Genomic DNA, 17622 nt, shown 5'->3' on the forward strand with positions numbered 1-17622 from the left:
TTCAATTCTCGTGAACTAATTCATGGTCCATAATATATTAGTCACGATCCAATATCCGTGCTCGTAAAATACTTCACGAAATCATGAAATATTATTCATGTATTCGTGAACTTGTTCATGATACCTAGTGTAATAATCACAACTAACCATTCGTTTTCGTTAAATAGTTCACGAAATCATAAACATCATCATCATCATAAATCATCATCATATCATGAATATCCCTAATCATATATAATTTCATGCAACTGTTAGCGATCAGTAATAGGTACGAGCAGAAGATATAAAAAACTATTAGGATCTCGAACATCGTTATTCATTTGATAATTTCCATTGTGATGTCTGGACAGAAAACGAAAACTGCGCTGAGAATCCCAAATAGTGTGCGTGATATAGTTTACATAACAAGATACCGCGAATCAGTCACATTTTTATGATACAGTTCATATTGTCACATTATTCCGACTAAAAAAACCGATAGTAACCAAAAAATAATAGATCACAATAAGGCTAAGAGAATTTACGAATCTACGATAAAACTGCTGATATTATGAACATGAGTCACATTACTCTTCGTGTCAAATTTGGAAGTAAGCTCCAAAATAAAATATCACGATCGTGATATTGATCGTCACGTTAAAATCGTTACTAAGATACTGAAATCATGAACATGAATTATTCTATTCGTGACTATCACGATAACGAAAATCGCGACTAAGATCCTGAAATCATGAACTTTAATCCCGCTAGTCTGACAGAAAAATCCGATAGTTAACTCATGAACAAAATAGCTCGGCAATGTGATGAAAAATCACAAGAATCGCGAATAAGCTCTTCAAATCATGAACAACGTTTGACTGGTGGCTGTGTATTCCCAAATCAAGAACAAGAATCACAACAAAAACTTAACATGTCCAGGGATCGACAAAACTAACCCAACCAAACATTCTAATGTAACGCCATGTATATATTCGGGTCTAACTAGCTTTTTGAAATCAAATAGTTTCATAAATACGATGTTTATTATTCATAATTTCAGGAACTTGGTCGCGATTTTCGTAAATCGTTCAGTTCACGAAACCATGACCTTTTGTTCATGGTTTTATGAACGGATTTTTTTTTCGTGTAATTCGGTAAGGTGTCGAAACATTACACTCTAGATTGCAATTAATCATTATTTAAATATTGAGACTTTAAATTTTGAAATGAAGATGTTTGAAGATAATATTTATAAGAAGAACAAACACTCGAAAACGTCATTCCACAAGGAAATAAGAAAAAGACCACTCCGTCAAGATCCATACGATGAATTAACACTAAACAAAGTGATTGATTTCCAGGATTACGTGCTTCACAAAATCGTGAAAGACGTGTCTACGTGCCTAGTTTGGAACTGAATGAATGAGGGAGGTGTTTAAACTTTATTTATTAAAGTATTTTTTATTTATTATTTGATCTTCTGCAGATACCGCACAGATTCAGTGACCCTTTGTTAGAGTACACAAATTTCTAATCGCTAACTTCTAACTAAATTTAGTAGTACAAAAGTCGAAGAGATGAGAAGGTTCGTTGAATTTGCTGCAACAAGTCTTCCCATATGTACATCGCACACAATGTTCGCTCTGGTTCTGTGCTCATATTTAACCTATACTTCGTGCACGAACTCAAACACACTATTTCGTACCCAAACACGTGCACATGTTCGCCAGCACAACCAAATCCCATATACGTTCACGGTGTGCGTACACATATGTTCGAGGCACCAGTTTTCTCTTTCTCACTCTCATCGTCACTACCGTTGACTCTTTTTGCCTTGTGCAAATCGTTCTCGTATACGCACCCGGTGTACGTACACGGATGTTTGAAGTAGAGTATGTACACCGTTCGCTTGGGTTCGATGTTCGAGGCGAACCTGTACATCGAGACGAAGCATGTTTGAGGTAGAACGTGTGCACGAAATTTTGTACACAGGTACAAAAATGTCGATGTTCATGGGAAGTCTGGCTGCAACATCTGTCTACCGGATTATTCTGGCCGTATGCTTTACTGTGCCTAGGGATCCACAGAGGCGGCCGATTCCTTATAACACGAGGATAAATAAAAAAAATATTTTTGACAGAATATCGGGATAGTTAATATTTCTCGACAGCATATCAAAAATGAACATTCTTTGCATGAAAGTAGACAAAGAGGGTCGTTCCATGGAAGTTTTCTTAGATCAAATCGTACAAAGCTTCTCTGAACGCGATCCAACCGGTAGCTTTTAACGGTGTTGTATGGCCCCCTTACTTGTACAGCGCACTTAAAATGCTCCGGACCAGTGTGCAGCGTACAAATTTCAGTGCGTAGAAATCGTCGATACCAGCAGTATTCCGTCTCAAAAAGTCCAAAGTTTCAAAAGCCCTCGCCGCTATTAATGTAATATGGTCAGTAAAACAAAGTTTTCTATCGAATAGAGTCATCGAGCACCCAAAACTTATCACCTTACATTTATCAAAGTTGATTCGCATGCCATTCGGCAAGCACTACTCTTCAATATTGGCTATATCATCTTGGAGCACAGTGGAATCGAGTCCTGAAACATTTGAACGAAAGATTTTCAGAACGTCAGCGTAGAGTAGTATTCCAGACTTAATGTGGGTGCAGAGATCGTTGATGTAGAAGAAAAAAATAAATGGTCCTAGGTGACTCCTTGAGATGCCGGTTGGCGTTTCAAATACGCTTGAACATGTGGTGTCAAATGTTTTTAAAGCAGATCGTTCATAAAGGGAGGAATGCAACCATCTTGTTACCCACGGAGGAAATCCTAGTCGCTGCAGTTTCATAATAGCAATAGTGAAATACTTTGTGAAATCAAAATATAATGCAACAACTTGTTGACGCTTTTTTCACAAATCTGTGCTAATATTTGTCAAATATGTTGGAAGACGCAGCATGCATCGCATTGTAAACCAACTTTTCCTGTACTTTAACCAGACAGTTCAGCAGTGAGATTCCTCCCATCCGTGATTGAGCAATTGAAAATATTTTTTACTGGTACGTAAAGCATTCGGGTACCGCATTTTATGAGCATCCGGATCCGGTCCCTTCAACGGCTTAACGCTGGACAGAGCATTCAATACATCGGTATCACTTACGTTAGGAAGAGAGACACTGATTTTAGACGAATTCTACTCCAAGCTGTTTCATATTACAGTTTAATTGGCGAAGAATAGTTTTGCTGTCGTCTGAGAATTGGGACTACACGGGGCGAAGGGATTAGATTAGTTAGATTAGTAAGTGCATCTATTATATTCAAAAAAATTGGGATCCCAACTATTACATCGTTGACATATTTCATATTTAAAATGTTTTTAATATATTTACAAGGCATACATTTTAATAAGAATCATTAAAATTCGTTTGCTAAACCAGTACAGGTTGAAATTTTTCTTCAATTTTTTTAACATAAACTCCCCCTCCCCAGACCCACTACGCCACTGGTATATAGTTTAGTTGTAAGCGTTGGTTACACCGGCAAGCATTCCTAAGCATTTTATTACAGACAACGACCGCTACATCAACAATGAATTCTAGCAAATGTCAATATCTAGAAACGAGAAAAGTTTTCCAAACGTGATGATCGGGATGACACTTTTTATTGCATAGGGGAAAGAGGGTAACAGTGGAACTATGAAAACGTATTGTTTTCATAGTTCCACTGTTACCCAATTTCCCCTACGAGCACCGTTGCGAAAGGATGGGAAGCTCAGCAAAAAAGTTTCAGGAGGAAAGTTGTTTGTTTTGGACCATCAAATTAGATAGGACATGATTGAAGATTCTGAATTACAATTATTTACCATGGCTGACACTGTTCGCAATAACGCTATGGCTGAACACGGCCATTCCTAAAAAGTTATACATTGTTTTGATAAATTATGCTCATAACTTTCAAAACGATGACGAAAGCAAAATAATCTTAATCTTATTCGTAGAGAAGGCTGCTGAATACTAGAAAATCATCATCATCAGTCTGCTACATCACAGTTGAACTTATCCGGAAATTGGTTCATAATTTTGGTTTCCAGCGGAATTTCGGCTCAAACGATACAACCGATCTCGAGTCCTAGTCTATTATGTCATTGGAGCCGCAATTCCGTCATAAGCCGGCTCTTTTTCCGGCTGGTTTTAATGGTACAGGGAGTGGAGTATCGATATTGATTAATTGGTTAACCAAGTTTACGAGATAGAATTGATTCTCTCAATCATTAGCTGTGCTGTAACATAATACATTAGCCACTTTTAAATTGTATATTTCAACTGTAGACTTAATACACTGGACTGTTTCAATATTGTTAATTATTTTAGCATTGCCACTTTTCAGAGAGTATACTACATATCATACATCATAGCACTTGTTTAAGTTCTTTAAAAAATGTGATGTATAGCAGCCCAGTTTTGCATTTTACTTATTGCCTATCCCGAGATAATCTAGCATTTCGTCGAGTTGTTCCTATATGGGAAACATTGGAGTGCGACCGAAACAAAAACAAACGTTCTCTCATTCGCACTGATGAAAATTAGATGTGGATTTTAGAAAAGATTCGCAATACCGATGGAAAATGCGGAAGACGCGCACAAACATATACAATACACGCTAATTTGATACTGAAAAATCAAAATAAAATAAAATTTGGTTGGACTAAAAGTACCATTGTTAATTATATAATAATACAATGTAGATTCAAAAATCAAAGAGATTGTATCAAAATAGGCTGCCGATTAAAATCAAAAATTAATTTTGTTGGAGTAATCGTCTGAATTTTCGCCGCGTGCTAAAACATTTCCCGCGAGGGACAATCGAAAAAAGCATGATTTTTTCTCTTTATTTTTATGATTACGACATGCAACTTGCACGAATTATTATATTTTAAACAGCTTAAACTATGCTCTGTTCGTTAAGTACAATAACTAGTTCGAGTATTCCTAAGCAAGCTCTTAGGATACAATTTCACAAGTCATGTGTGGCATCTCACGCGGGAAATGAGTTTTAAATAACCTATACATTATGTTAACTTGGCAACATTTCTCGAAATCAACGATTTTCATGTGTTAATTATACGAATTCATATAATTTTGAAATCTAAATACTATATCCATTAACATGCTCTCACGAAATAATTATTTTGCTAAAAAATTGCTTTGCTTTATCTAATGGTTTTCCGATTTGTTATTAGCAGCATCTTTCAAAAACATTTGAAAACTTCAAGAAATGTTGCGATATCGCTATCTTTTTATTGCATTTTACGGTTTATGAGAAATGCGTAGTGTCTATTTTGCCTACAATACAATTACACTACAATACTTGCCTACAATTGCCGACTGTACCCAATTTCTCCTAGGGTTCCACAAAACGGTCGTAACGGACGTAAGTAACATTGAGAGCCTGTCTTTGTACCTTCAAAATCAGGGATGTTCAAGTTTTTTTTATAAGACTTTCTGCACATGAGTCATTTTAAAAAATTGCAATATGCGCTATAATACATTTTTTTGTATTACCAATATTAAAAATCTTATTTTGCTGCTATATGTAAATTTCAAATTGCTGCACAAGTCAGAAGAAATTTACCGAAAACGAACTCAAAACTTGACTGACTGACCAGGTTTAAATACTTGGGTTTTGGTTGATAATGAAGTATTTCACTAATTGAGACATAAAACATCAGTGTAATAACAAATCATTATCATAATACACGAGTTTGATAACTTAACTATTCTTCACGATAAACATATAATTAAAGGACTCAAAGACGAATGGATAGTTTTTCAATGAGACATGCTTTTACAATTCGAAATTCATTGCCAAGAACCCTGAAACAAGCAACGAAAAACTTTTGGCCATCCAGCGTGATTGCAGTACCACTCAAACACAAATAACTTCTGTGAAAGTACCGTTCAAGGATAGGACATTCAGCACATACAAGCCGTGTAACTGTTATTATTGTATACATAGGCATAGGAAAAGTGAACTACTCTAGATGGATTACATAAAGGAGCTGGATATTCGACTCGACAAGGAACACTACTACGCAGGTGAAGTACTGTCGGGAAAGGTGATTATCCACACAACCGAGAGCTTCAAGCTGAAATGTAAGTATGACTCTAACCATTCGCACGTTATGATCCAAGTGGTTATTAAAGGTTAAGCAAAGGTATTAGCACAGATAGACGTAGCCCTTGAAAGGAGACTTCTTCACACACGTTTGACTTTTAAACCATGTTTAGTGGTGGTTCAACAGTTAAAGGGTTACATCACTGTAGAATTAAAAAAATCGATTTTCTATTCATTATTCAAAAATGTGCTTTAGGATGTTAAAAATGATATCCCAAAGCACGGAAGACGAAAACAATATATAAATGTTCAAATTTTCAATTTTGAGCTGGCCGGAAATGTAACTCAAACAAATATTTTTTTTTCGCTTTGAAATTTTCACAGTCTATTCGAAATTAATTTCTCTAGCGACCTATGTAGGACTTTTTCTTAATTAACAATTTTGTGTCGATTTTTATGACATTTTCGACATTTTTTCACTCAAAAGTCTTCATTTCGCGTAAAATCAAAATATTGAAAAAATCAAAAACTTTAGTTTTTGGCTCTAAGTCAAAAATTATGGGAGATAGGTTTCCGGCCTTCCAAAAAATCGCGCATGGGGGGAAAATGCAGCACAACCGCCATCTTGTGATGAAATTGCTCAAAAAAATTATTTTGTGTCATTCAATACTGATGTTATAAATCCCATTCAACAAGATCTCGACTCATCTCTTTATTATGTTAAAAAAATTCTCGAAATATGCCTATTTTTTGCGCACTACAGTGGTTTAACTCCTTAAGCGTGGTTGAAGAAGTCTTAATCACACTGAACTACTAAATGAGCACGTTCGACGCAAGGTTTTGAGTTGCTTTAAATTTTCGATCCACTTGTTTCATAATTTGCAATTTTTTTTCTTGCTTTAAGAATGGTTTTCAAGCTTTTCAGTATTATGCTATATGCTAGTTCTTTGATTTTACAACTTAAATCTTACATTTTTAAATCCATTTATTCTCAGATACAGTAATATAAATTTCGCAAAAATAATGGGCCTTTGCGGTAATATTTGATTTTGAATGCGAAGGATGTAAATCTTTTGCACCTCTCACGTACCTCTCAAACAATTTCGAACGTTTTGAATCATTGAAAATAATAATAACATAATATTTTCTTTTATTATTTTGATTATAGAGGTTTTAACCTCAGGGCCGGGTTTCGGGTTAGAGAAATTTCTTTTTGGAAAAACACTGAGAAAACATGTGGCATACAATTATATCCCATAGCCATCTAGTTTCAATTTTCTTTATTTATTGACACTTTCATTGCAGTCAAACTTTTTATTTAGGGAGCTAACTGAAAAAGGATTATTCTAATTATAGATATCAGATGCAACAAAATTTAAAAAAAAATGCAATACTTAGTCGATTTTGTTTTGATTCTAGCATTGCTCAATTTCCCATAGTGAATATCGATACTATAAGTAGGAAATCATCGAAAAGGTTGTCTGATGTAAATAACCATTGATCCAAAAGCTCATTTGCAATGTCTAATTTGTGTTAATATCCAGTGAAGAAAATAAACTTGCTACATTCATTCTTTGAACTACTTGGAATTGATGTAGGCATACAATGATCGTGTGTCCGTTTGCAGGCATAGCTAGTAATGTAATGATGAGTAGCTCTTTCCCGATCGTCGAATATGCGTAGATAACGAATAATTGAGTTTTTTTTATATATTATCGTGACATTCCTGCACTGAATTTCGGTCTTGAAACCATCTAGGATAAATCATCGTTTCAATATTCACAACTATCCGTTGGTAATCATTAGCGTATACCCAACTTACCCTAGGCTATTTGGTAACGATTTTGTTTAATGCCTGGAGTAATTTGCTTGGTAATCCATTAAAATACCCGGCATTATGAATATGAAACTGAAAATTGTGTACACTAAACATTGGTTTCTGCTATCACCGGGTATTCTGATTTATGGAACATTCTAGTGGGTCATGAATAACCAAACACTGATTTAAAAAGAACTCCAGCAATATAAGTGGCGAAATTCGTGAAATTACTTAGAAGAACGTTTTTTGCTATTGTGGGTTAATCCCACTAGACCAGTGGCGGATCCAGGGGGAGGGTCTTGGGGGTCGGGACCCCCCTCACCGAAAATTTTTGACTTCTTGAGAAATTTAAAAAAAGTTTCTATTTTAAATTCATTCTAAGTTCAAAATCTTTGCAAACCAGATTCGATTACCAAAACTGATTTTAATTAAATGAGGGTATTACATATTACGTATTGCACAATGAACATTTTAAAATCGAAATTTTGGACCCCCTCCTAAATTTTTTTCTGGATTCTGGATGCACTAGACCCTATTGATCAGTCCACGTAAAATTCTCGTTGGGCCAATCCGATTACTTGTCATCGGGTTGGCTATTCCGGAACAGCAGGTGGTATGAATGTTTGCGTCAGTAAATGTTGTCGTATCTGTTTTTTATCAATTACTCGCGGCGTCACACAGAGGAGTAACTAGAACAAATTCCTGGCCAATAACCAAAATATTTTTTTTCGATTTTTTATTTCGCTATATTTTTTTTATCTACCTAAAAGTCTACTGTATAACATGGCAAAATTAAGAGTATGTCAAAAATTATTAAAGATTTTTTGCATGGATGTGAAATGATGACATTTTCAGGTTCTTTTTAATCATTTTCATTATATATCCAGCAATATCGCTTTCTCGTGATGATGACTGTATTAAATAAGGCAATATTATTACAAACGTAGTTGAACACAACCATTTGTATAACCTCAGCCTGAAACTTACTGAAAATAGTAGTGTTGCTGTGCATTGCACGAACTTTAAAAAATACGTTTTTTAAACATTTTATTCCAAACTTTAATGATAAAAAAGTTATATTATACGGCAAGATCCGGCAAAGTTCCTGAAGCACTATTACAAAACAAGATTCCAGGTATCCAAAAAATATTGGAACTCTTCCGATCTTTTCCGATCCATAAATTCCAAGCGATTTGAAAATATTGAAACTTTTACAAATTTGAGGTACATCGAAATGCTGTAGGGCCAAATACTATGTTTGGAAAAAAAGTATCTCTATGAATATATGCACAGGAGCCCCTTCCCCTCTCCCCTTTCTGCCGATCATCTGTTTGTGCAACTGGAAAAACAAATGTATTCGCAAAGATCACCTCAAAATTACTAGTATTCGTAAAGATATAGAAAATGGACCTCTGCACTGGTAGGTGGGTAGATGGCAAATTGTTCAAGAAACTAGTTATTGTCTATTGTTAGTTCATATTAAGGCAAAATGACAGCAATAGCAGCAGCAAATAATTTTGACCAGGATTGGACCCCAGTTACTCCTCTGTGCGTCAGCACGGATACAAGCAATCATTGTGAATGTTTGATAACCGTTCTCGGTAGGATATTTGATCATATGCTGATGAGGAAGGGCAGAACCGAAATCGTCTGTTCCCCATGATAGAGGCGGTTCGAATCAGCATCAGTCGCAGATACTTCTGAAGGAGAAATGCGGTGCCTTGTCAGCTGTATCTATAACTGTCTTACTAATGCTAGAGGATTCTAAATCAGAAATTCTAAAAAAATGGACTATCGGCGAAATACACAACAATATTGAGCGATAGCGAGTGGGAAACTCAGAACGAGCAACGTGAGAATCTTGCTGAAACCTAAGCAAGCTCGAGAACTGCGAAATGTGCGCGGCAGATTTTCTAGAATACCAAAGGCTTGACACAGGTGATAGTGAATTTCGCGCAGTAACTCCGTATTTCGTTCAAGTATCACATCTACTGCACTGGCGATGAAAAGACAGAGATCAGAATCGGTATTGTAGTATATGGTAAATAAAAGTGTCGGTCATCAGATGGAGGACTAAATTAATTATGGAATTTGCGTTTCGACTTCGTCTCATCAGAATCTGACACTAACTTGGTGACAGGACTAAGCTAGCGCGTCAATCCAGCGCTAGCTTAGTCCTGTCACTAAGATAGTGACTGAATCCAATGAGACGAAGTCGAAATGTAAATTCCATAACTGATTTAGTTATATGTTTTGTACTTTGCACGCGCAAATAAGGTTGCAAGTAAGGGGGTAGGCGTAGCGTAGTTGGTAAATCGATTGCCATGTACGCAGCGCACCTGGGTTCGAGCCCCGACCACGCACATAGGGTTAGAAATTTTCATCAGAGATTTTTCTAACCCAAAGAGGCGAATGACCTAAAGGTTAAAACCTCTATAATCGAAATAAAAAAAAAGGTTGTAAGTAATTTTTCCTAAGGGGCCGTACACTAATTATGTAAGTCTTTTTAGAGCTAAGAGATCGTAAGATTTTGGTGAACTCCCCCTCCCCGTACATAAAATCTTATCATGACTATCGTAATTAAAAAGCCGAATTGTTAATTCATCAAATAATAAGATAGCGAAAACGATATGTAGGGGAACCCGGGGCTATTAAGACAGTAGGGGGTAATTCGGGCCCCTCGATTTCTCAGAAAATAACAAGACTTTCTGACTATCGTACATATTCGTGGAACCGCTATTCTAAAACATTAATTTTGAGAGCTGAAGTTGATTCTTTGTTCTTTGTAGAAAGGAGATACAACGTGTTTCGTTGTTTTGCAATTCTCAAATTCTCAAATCATTATAATGGAAAAACCGTGATTAAAGCAACAAATAAAAGTGAAAAAAAAATAAAAGGATGTCTTGGAAAGCTTGAGGCTCGTATTTTATGGAATGATTTTTGTTTGGGTGAAAACAGATATATTTTCGAGACGCTCACCACTTTTGTGCGATATGAGCGTACGGGGCTATTCGGACCCCCTATTCCGTCAACCACAGTTCAGCGGCTTGCGGCTGCGCACACCATTGCACACTCCATAGCAAAGAAATACATGGGCCGCCAATCGACAGCTGTGATACACCAGATTAAGTTTTTGTAAAGCAATTTATTTATTTTTTTTTGCTTCTTAAGGAGTGTCTCCTGTAACTAATTCATAGGTAAACATAATTCCATTATAAAAAAAAATTAAAGAAAAATGACGGTCGCCGTAGGGACGTCCAAATTACCCCTACATTGTAAAAGGATGGAAAAACGTAGAGGTTTGCAAATCGTCGCCTAGTGCTACCATTGAGTGGTGCAAATGGACCTTGTATGGCACCAAAATGTAGCTGAGGTTTCAAACTAACAATTAGGACTTTTGACTGGTAACTTTTTTCACATCTATCCACCTAAAAGGGCGATTTGCTTAAGTAGGTCCAAATAGCCCCGGGTTCCCCTATAGAATTATTACCAGAAAACTCATGACAAAATTTAACTGTAATCATCTGCGGAATTTTAATTGCATGTCAATCTCGCCCAGTAGAAAGAATAACTGTTGTCAGATATACAGTAACTCCAATTTGGTCCACATGATCTGCTTTGCTATATTCCTATATTTTCTTGTGATGTAGAATTTAAAAGAGTTTATAACCTCTTCTGGCATGAATTTATTTTGAGTTCCAGCTGTGACGCTTATCGTACGCATAGCTCCGAGTAAACCATCTTCGAATTTTCTTGAATTAAAATACAGTTCACACTCTGGAAATATTCGACATTCAAGATCCTTGACAATCGCATGTTAGAACATTTTCCAGATACCTTACGGGTTTGAATCGAACGTTTGAAAAGAACAAAGTCGGTCTAACAACACGAAGGGTATCAACACTTCTTAACTTGTAAGGCATATTGTCACTCCAGTTCCCGAACAGAACAATGTACAACCAAGAGCCAAAAAATTACTCATATTGTTTGATATACAAGAATTATATGGTACAAATGAAAATAGTTCCCTTTTCTTATTAAAAATAATATTTTCTTTGTGGATTTAATTTTTTAAACTTGTTTTATGATATTGCGTCAGAAACGATAAACCCTCCCTCCCCCTCAGATAAGAATTTGTAAGATATTCTGAAACTCCTCCTCCCCCTATATGCCCTTACTTAATTAGTGTATGGCCCCTAAGTGGAGAAAAATTAGTTTTTACCGAATTTTTTCTCCACTTGGAAAAAATATAGCATAGTGCATCTTGCATTGGTTTGCTGAACCAAACCAAATGCTTCGATTTCACTAGCTTACAATTAGTGTCCCCGTTTTTGGAGCTAGCGTCAATTCGGCGCTAGTTTAGTCCTATCACTAAGTCAATGTCTGATTCTGATGAGACGCAGTCGAAATATCATAACTAAGTTAGAGGTTTTGTACCCATAACAATTTTCTCCTTAGTGGAGAAAAATTACTTTTTATCCTCATTTTCCTCCACTAATGAAACATATAACATAGATGGAGGACGGTTAATGACTGCGTGTTGAGGATAAAAAGCAAGTTCATCAGCTATAGCAATTTCATCAACTATAGCTATAAAAGGTGTTCTACGAGCGTCTAGACGAAACCTAAAAAGCGTGGTCAAAACATGATGCGTGAAACACATCATCGAAGTGGCACAGGCAGAAGTCGGGAGGGAAATCTCCACTTTAGACTATATGTAGTATCTACTTAGTGCGAAAGAATATTCGGAAGCATGTTTAAGAATTTCCGCATGGTAAAACGTATTTACAAAACGACCATGTTTAGAGAGATGGTTAACATTTTTTTGATGTCCAGCGATGTTAGGATCTTCCAAATACCAAACGTTGATTCTGCACATGATTTGATGCTGGGTCCAGCACCACCGTTTCTAAGCGTGATTTTTTTCTTAATGTCGCTCAGGACCAAAACCAGAAATCTTCGAAAAGTGGCGGATCCAGGGGGAGGGTCCTGGAGGTTCGGATCCCTAAACTTTTTATCTCCTTGAGAAATTTTTTTTTTCTATTTTAATTTCGTTCTAAATTCCAAATCATTCCAAACCAGATTCGACAACCAAAACTGTTTTTAATTAAAACAGGGTTTTATCGAAATTTTGGACCCCCTCCGAAATTTTTTCCGGATCCGCTCCTGTCTTCGAACTAAGGTAATCAAATAGTTATACAATAAGACAATATCGTCTAGAGTGACAAAGGGCTATTGCATCTTTGCATTTACTGGTTTGTTGCGCTTCAATATATTGTTACTCATTGCTCTGTATTCTGAGTTGTATGAACCCAGGAAGATAAACATCAAACTAATGGGCCTATCATAATATATAATAAAGATGATCCTTCGGTCTGATCTACCTTTAGATATTATAATTTCTTTTTGATAGCCAGGTTTGTAGCTGTGTATGTTATGAACATTTTTGATAAACGACTTTTTTCAATTAAAGCGTTAGATTTTAGTTGGCCAAAGTAACCAACTGTGCTTCTAGAATATTTTAGATGTCATCATATGAATGGCTGGTGTCCAAAAGGGGCTAACCCATTTTGCATTTTTAACAGAAAAAACTCCCACATTTCCAAATTAACATTCTTTTTATTGTAAAAATACACGATTTTTTAGTAATTCATTGACCTATGTTGTCTAGGAAAAATAAAACGTTACATGAACTACCTTTCAATTTACGACCATTTTTGTACTTCGAGAGGGTAATCCCGGGGGTACCTAGCGTCCAAAAGGGTTATAGTGTCTTTGGAAAAGTTGGTTGCATGGCATCTAGCGCTTCATTTGATCATTTCATCTCAGTTCGGAATTCAGTCAGGTAATCATTAGTATATCTTCTGAAGACACTAACTTTGTAGGTTCTACAAATTTTCAAATATGGCGCATTTTTGAAAACATAATCTGTTAGTAAAATTTTTAACTGAAGCATGATCCAACTCGAAACATACAGAACCTAAAAAGTTTGCATCTTCAGAAGATATATTTAAAATGATAAGACCTACAACTTTTTCGAAGACGTCACATTTCTATCTAGCTTTATTAAACAGTTGATAACAGCATCGCCCTAGCGACTGAATTCCGAACTAGGATAATTCAACCATATAAAGTAATTGATTCCCCTTTTTTCAATGTTCCGACCACAATGGACCATTTTTCTCTTGATTGCTCGGCTAACTTTCAATGTAGAAACATGACGTTTTCACTGGAATTAAAAAAAAACGCTCTATAAGATACATACGTGCAGGAATTATATATTAGATAAAAAGTACATACATAGCAAGTATTTGAGCGGTACTCACCTTCAAGAATGACGGTTTGGGCCGAAACGTCAACGTACAATTCAATCCAACTAAAAACAGTATTATATAGAGTTCACTGATATGCGAGCTAAAACGAATCGATAGACTACTTTTTCTTAAAACCTCGGAAAACGAACGAGAAAACTCGAATTTCCATAAGACAATGTAGGGTAGTCTAAAGTGACCAGACGTCACGGATTAGGCGGGGCAGTCCCGGATTTCAAGGTTTTGTCCTGTGCGGTAAAATGTCCTGGAAAGTGTCCCGCATTTACCAAAATCCTGATATTTATACTAAAATATCCGTCGTTCGTTTCGCTTAACTATCTTATAAAAGTTTTGAGTCGTGCTGCCTAGTCTCCAAACTAAGTGGGGAATGTGCAAATTGAGCCAATTTATTCCGATGGAAACGATGCCCCTTTTGATTTCTATATAATGAACCAGGTCATGAATGCTTACGAAAAGTTTCTCAGTCTTACACAAGTTGTGCAAATATTTGAGAACCATACGTCGTTAATAGGTTTCTTTGCGCGTGTCCCCCATCCGTCCTGAATACGTCTGGTCACTTTAAATTACCCCCTTTTGGATACTAGCTAGTACTGGGGTTACCTCCATGGTAAACTTTAACTGCTAATAGCAAAAAATCTAAAAATTATTTTTAAATTTCTCAAATGACAGTCCACGTGGATTGCTTAGAACTATTAAAAAATGCAAAAATGTCAATTTCGGAAAAATTATGGATACGCCCCCTTTGGACGACAACCAAATGTGAATGGATGTGTTGTCATTGTAGTCCCTTGAATCCAAAATTAAACGTCAATTCGCCTAATTTTGAATGTATTTTTTGAAGTTTTGGAATGAGCTACATATCAAAACGCATTTCTGAATCAATTTTATCGGCAGTTGGATTGGAGATTATTTATAATATTTATAAATTTTCTACCACCGGTTTAGTTATTTTCATAACTGGCGATAACAATAATAGTAACAAATATGAGCATCAACTAAACACTTCGCCAAATTTGAGCTAGATCAAAATAGAAATTTTAATGAATCATTATTTCGTCGTACTAAAACTCTCTACCGTTCTTTCAGCTATTCGCCTCCTGCTACGGGGAAAAGCCCACGTGGAGTGGAAAGTGTTCGTGTCGGGAGATAAACGTACGGTAATTATATTCTATATAGTAGTGTCAAATACATAAACACGGTATATAACTTAAGATAGAAAACCATGGCAGACTTTGGTTATGTGTTTTAATGACATACTTATAAACCCAAACAGGAATGATATGGGTCTATAGCGGAAGCCACGGTGAAAAGGGACAGAACTCTTTGTCGGCCACAGATCATAATCAGTATTGCTGGGTTTAGGTTATCGGAGAAAACCGGTCCAATATGAAATCTCACATTATTACGAAGCGCGGAGTGTTATAAAATTCAAAGAGCCGTGGATTGAACAAAATTATAAAAAAACGAGTACTGCTAGCAGAGTGTAAAAGCGCCCATGCTCAAGAAAAGCAGTTTATAGCATATTATTATCATCCTTAGTAGGCAGTCACCTATTTATAACTTTTTGCGGAAATATTAATATTCTACAGTTTTAACTCACCGCGAAAATTTCATCGTATCACACCGCGAGAAGTATATGCAAGCAAAATAATGTTGTATGCTTGTTAATCATTTACTGGTAGTATTTGTTGACGAAAGGAAAATTTGCAACCGTTGATTACTAGGCAAGATCTTTAGTTCCTCTTTAGGAGAACATATTTACATAGCCTTCAACAGGTCATCTTTGTTTTTATAAGGGTTCTTTTGATGTTCTTCATAATGACCTTGGTGACATATATGTCAACCTCTTTTTGAGTGAACAGAATAAATGATAACTGAGAGGTAATTCAGTTTTCAGTTTTTGTTTTCCGTCCTATCCATTGTCGTACATCAAACGAGTGAGAAACCCCTCAATAATTTCAACCGATCATATCTGTGGCACTAGCGCAAAAGGTACTTTTTCCGCTGAGCCACTGAAACTTTTTGTTTAGATGATGGGCACTACAGAGGTCGGACCAGAACATGTATTATATGAATTTTATTTGATTATATTTTTTAAGTTTATTCGAATATCTATTTGAATATATTTAATGTTCAGACACTAGTGATAATTATATATCCCCATTTGATTTGTTTAACAGTGTATTTTATTTCTCCGACCAAAACAATGTAATCGCGAACGGAATATAATAGGTTTTCAGAGTTCACTATAGACGATTAGCAGCAAAGCTAACGAATTTGCTGAGGGAGGAATGCATAGTGCTCCAATTGACACTGATCAGATTAGCACAATAAGCCTTCCAAGGGACCATCCATAAATGACGTAGCATTATCTGGGGGAGGGGAGAGTTTTGTATTTTGTGATTATGTGTGACGACAGGAGGGTAGTGGGTTATGTCATGTTACGTACCTTTTTTAAAGGGGAATAGGGGTTGATCTGCTGTCACGACAACCTTACCCGTTTCATCTAACTAACATCGTTATCAATTTTTTTTAATTTTTTACGGGATGAAGGGGGGGAGGGTTACCGTCAAGCTACGTAATTACTAGGGGGTATTTAGAGGTTTGTGACGAAATGCTACCATGGGGAAGAAGGGGTGTTAAAGATTACTCCAAAATTGCTACGTCATTTATGGATGATCCTTTAAATAAACGTCTAGCAATTATAAATTTATTTCGCAAGGAAAAACTTTTGTAGCGTTGTTTCAAGAACCGTATTTTCATAAAGGAATCCTCTACGCTGTAAAGTTACTTAATCCCGTCTCCGGATCTTTCAACAAATCCACGTGTGATGCCTCGTGCATGCATTCTTGCGAATAGCTATTTACGCATGTCTAATCTCCAACCTTACAACTCCCAATAATTGTGATATCATAGACAATCTGACTGTTAATATCATAGACAAAATGAATAATCATATTGTGTTGCATCATATTGTGGTAGAAGCGAATGTCCACTCATGATGTAAATGATCATTACATTATTTAGGGCAACTCAGATATTAATTTAAATGAGTTCGAATTATGGAATGCACAAATCTGAATATTTTCTATGCAGAAATTCGTCCAACTATTGCACGATCTAGAAGGGATGATGTGTTGGATGTAATTATCTACTCCGAGAGTTCTATGCATGAGTTGGACAATTAACTCGTACCGAATGATCTCGAACCGTACATTTTGTTTTATCAAAGTGCAAAAAATGTTAAAAATGCTGCAGCGGTCATAATGGCGAAAAGAAAAAAAATCTTACAGTATCTGAATCCACAATTATCAGAAGTATTATTATTAATATTATTTGCACGACCTCATGGCACTGTGCTCATTCAGGCACTTGCATTA

At 36.0% G+C, this 17622-nt stretch overlaps 1 protein-coding gene across 8 annotated transcripts in view; it reads left to right on the forward strand.

Moving 5' to 3' along the window:
• LOC131681795 (arrestin domain-containing protein 3-like) overlaps positions 1-17622 on the forward strand; it is a 77318-nt gene that overhangs the window by 32472 nt on the left and 27224 nt on the right. For 5 of the 8 annotated variants that reach the window (XM_058962828.1, XM_058962831.1, XM_058962834.1 and 2 more), the window contains exons 2-3: positions 5781-6129; positions 15329-15399. In XM_058962828.1, the coding sequence (XP_058818811.1) occupies positions 6018-6129; positions 15329-15399 (183 nt within the window). In that variant the 5' untranslated portion in view covers positions 5781-6017. The remainder of the gene's footprint in view (positions 1-5780; positions 6130-15328; positions 15400-17622) is intronic. The other 3 variants (XM_058962832.1, XM_058962836.1, XM_058962835.1) reach the window with 2 other exon arrangements.

The sequence above is a fragment of the Topomyia yanbarensis genome, chromosome 2, assembly GCF_030247195.1.
Source record: "Topomyia yanbarensis strain Yona2022 chromosome 2, ASM3024719v1, whole genome shotgun sequence".
NCBI lineage: Eukaryota > Metazoa > Arthropoda > Insecta > Diptera > Culicidae > Topomyia > Topomyia yanbarensis.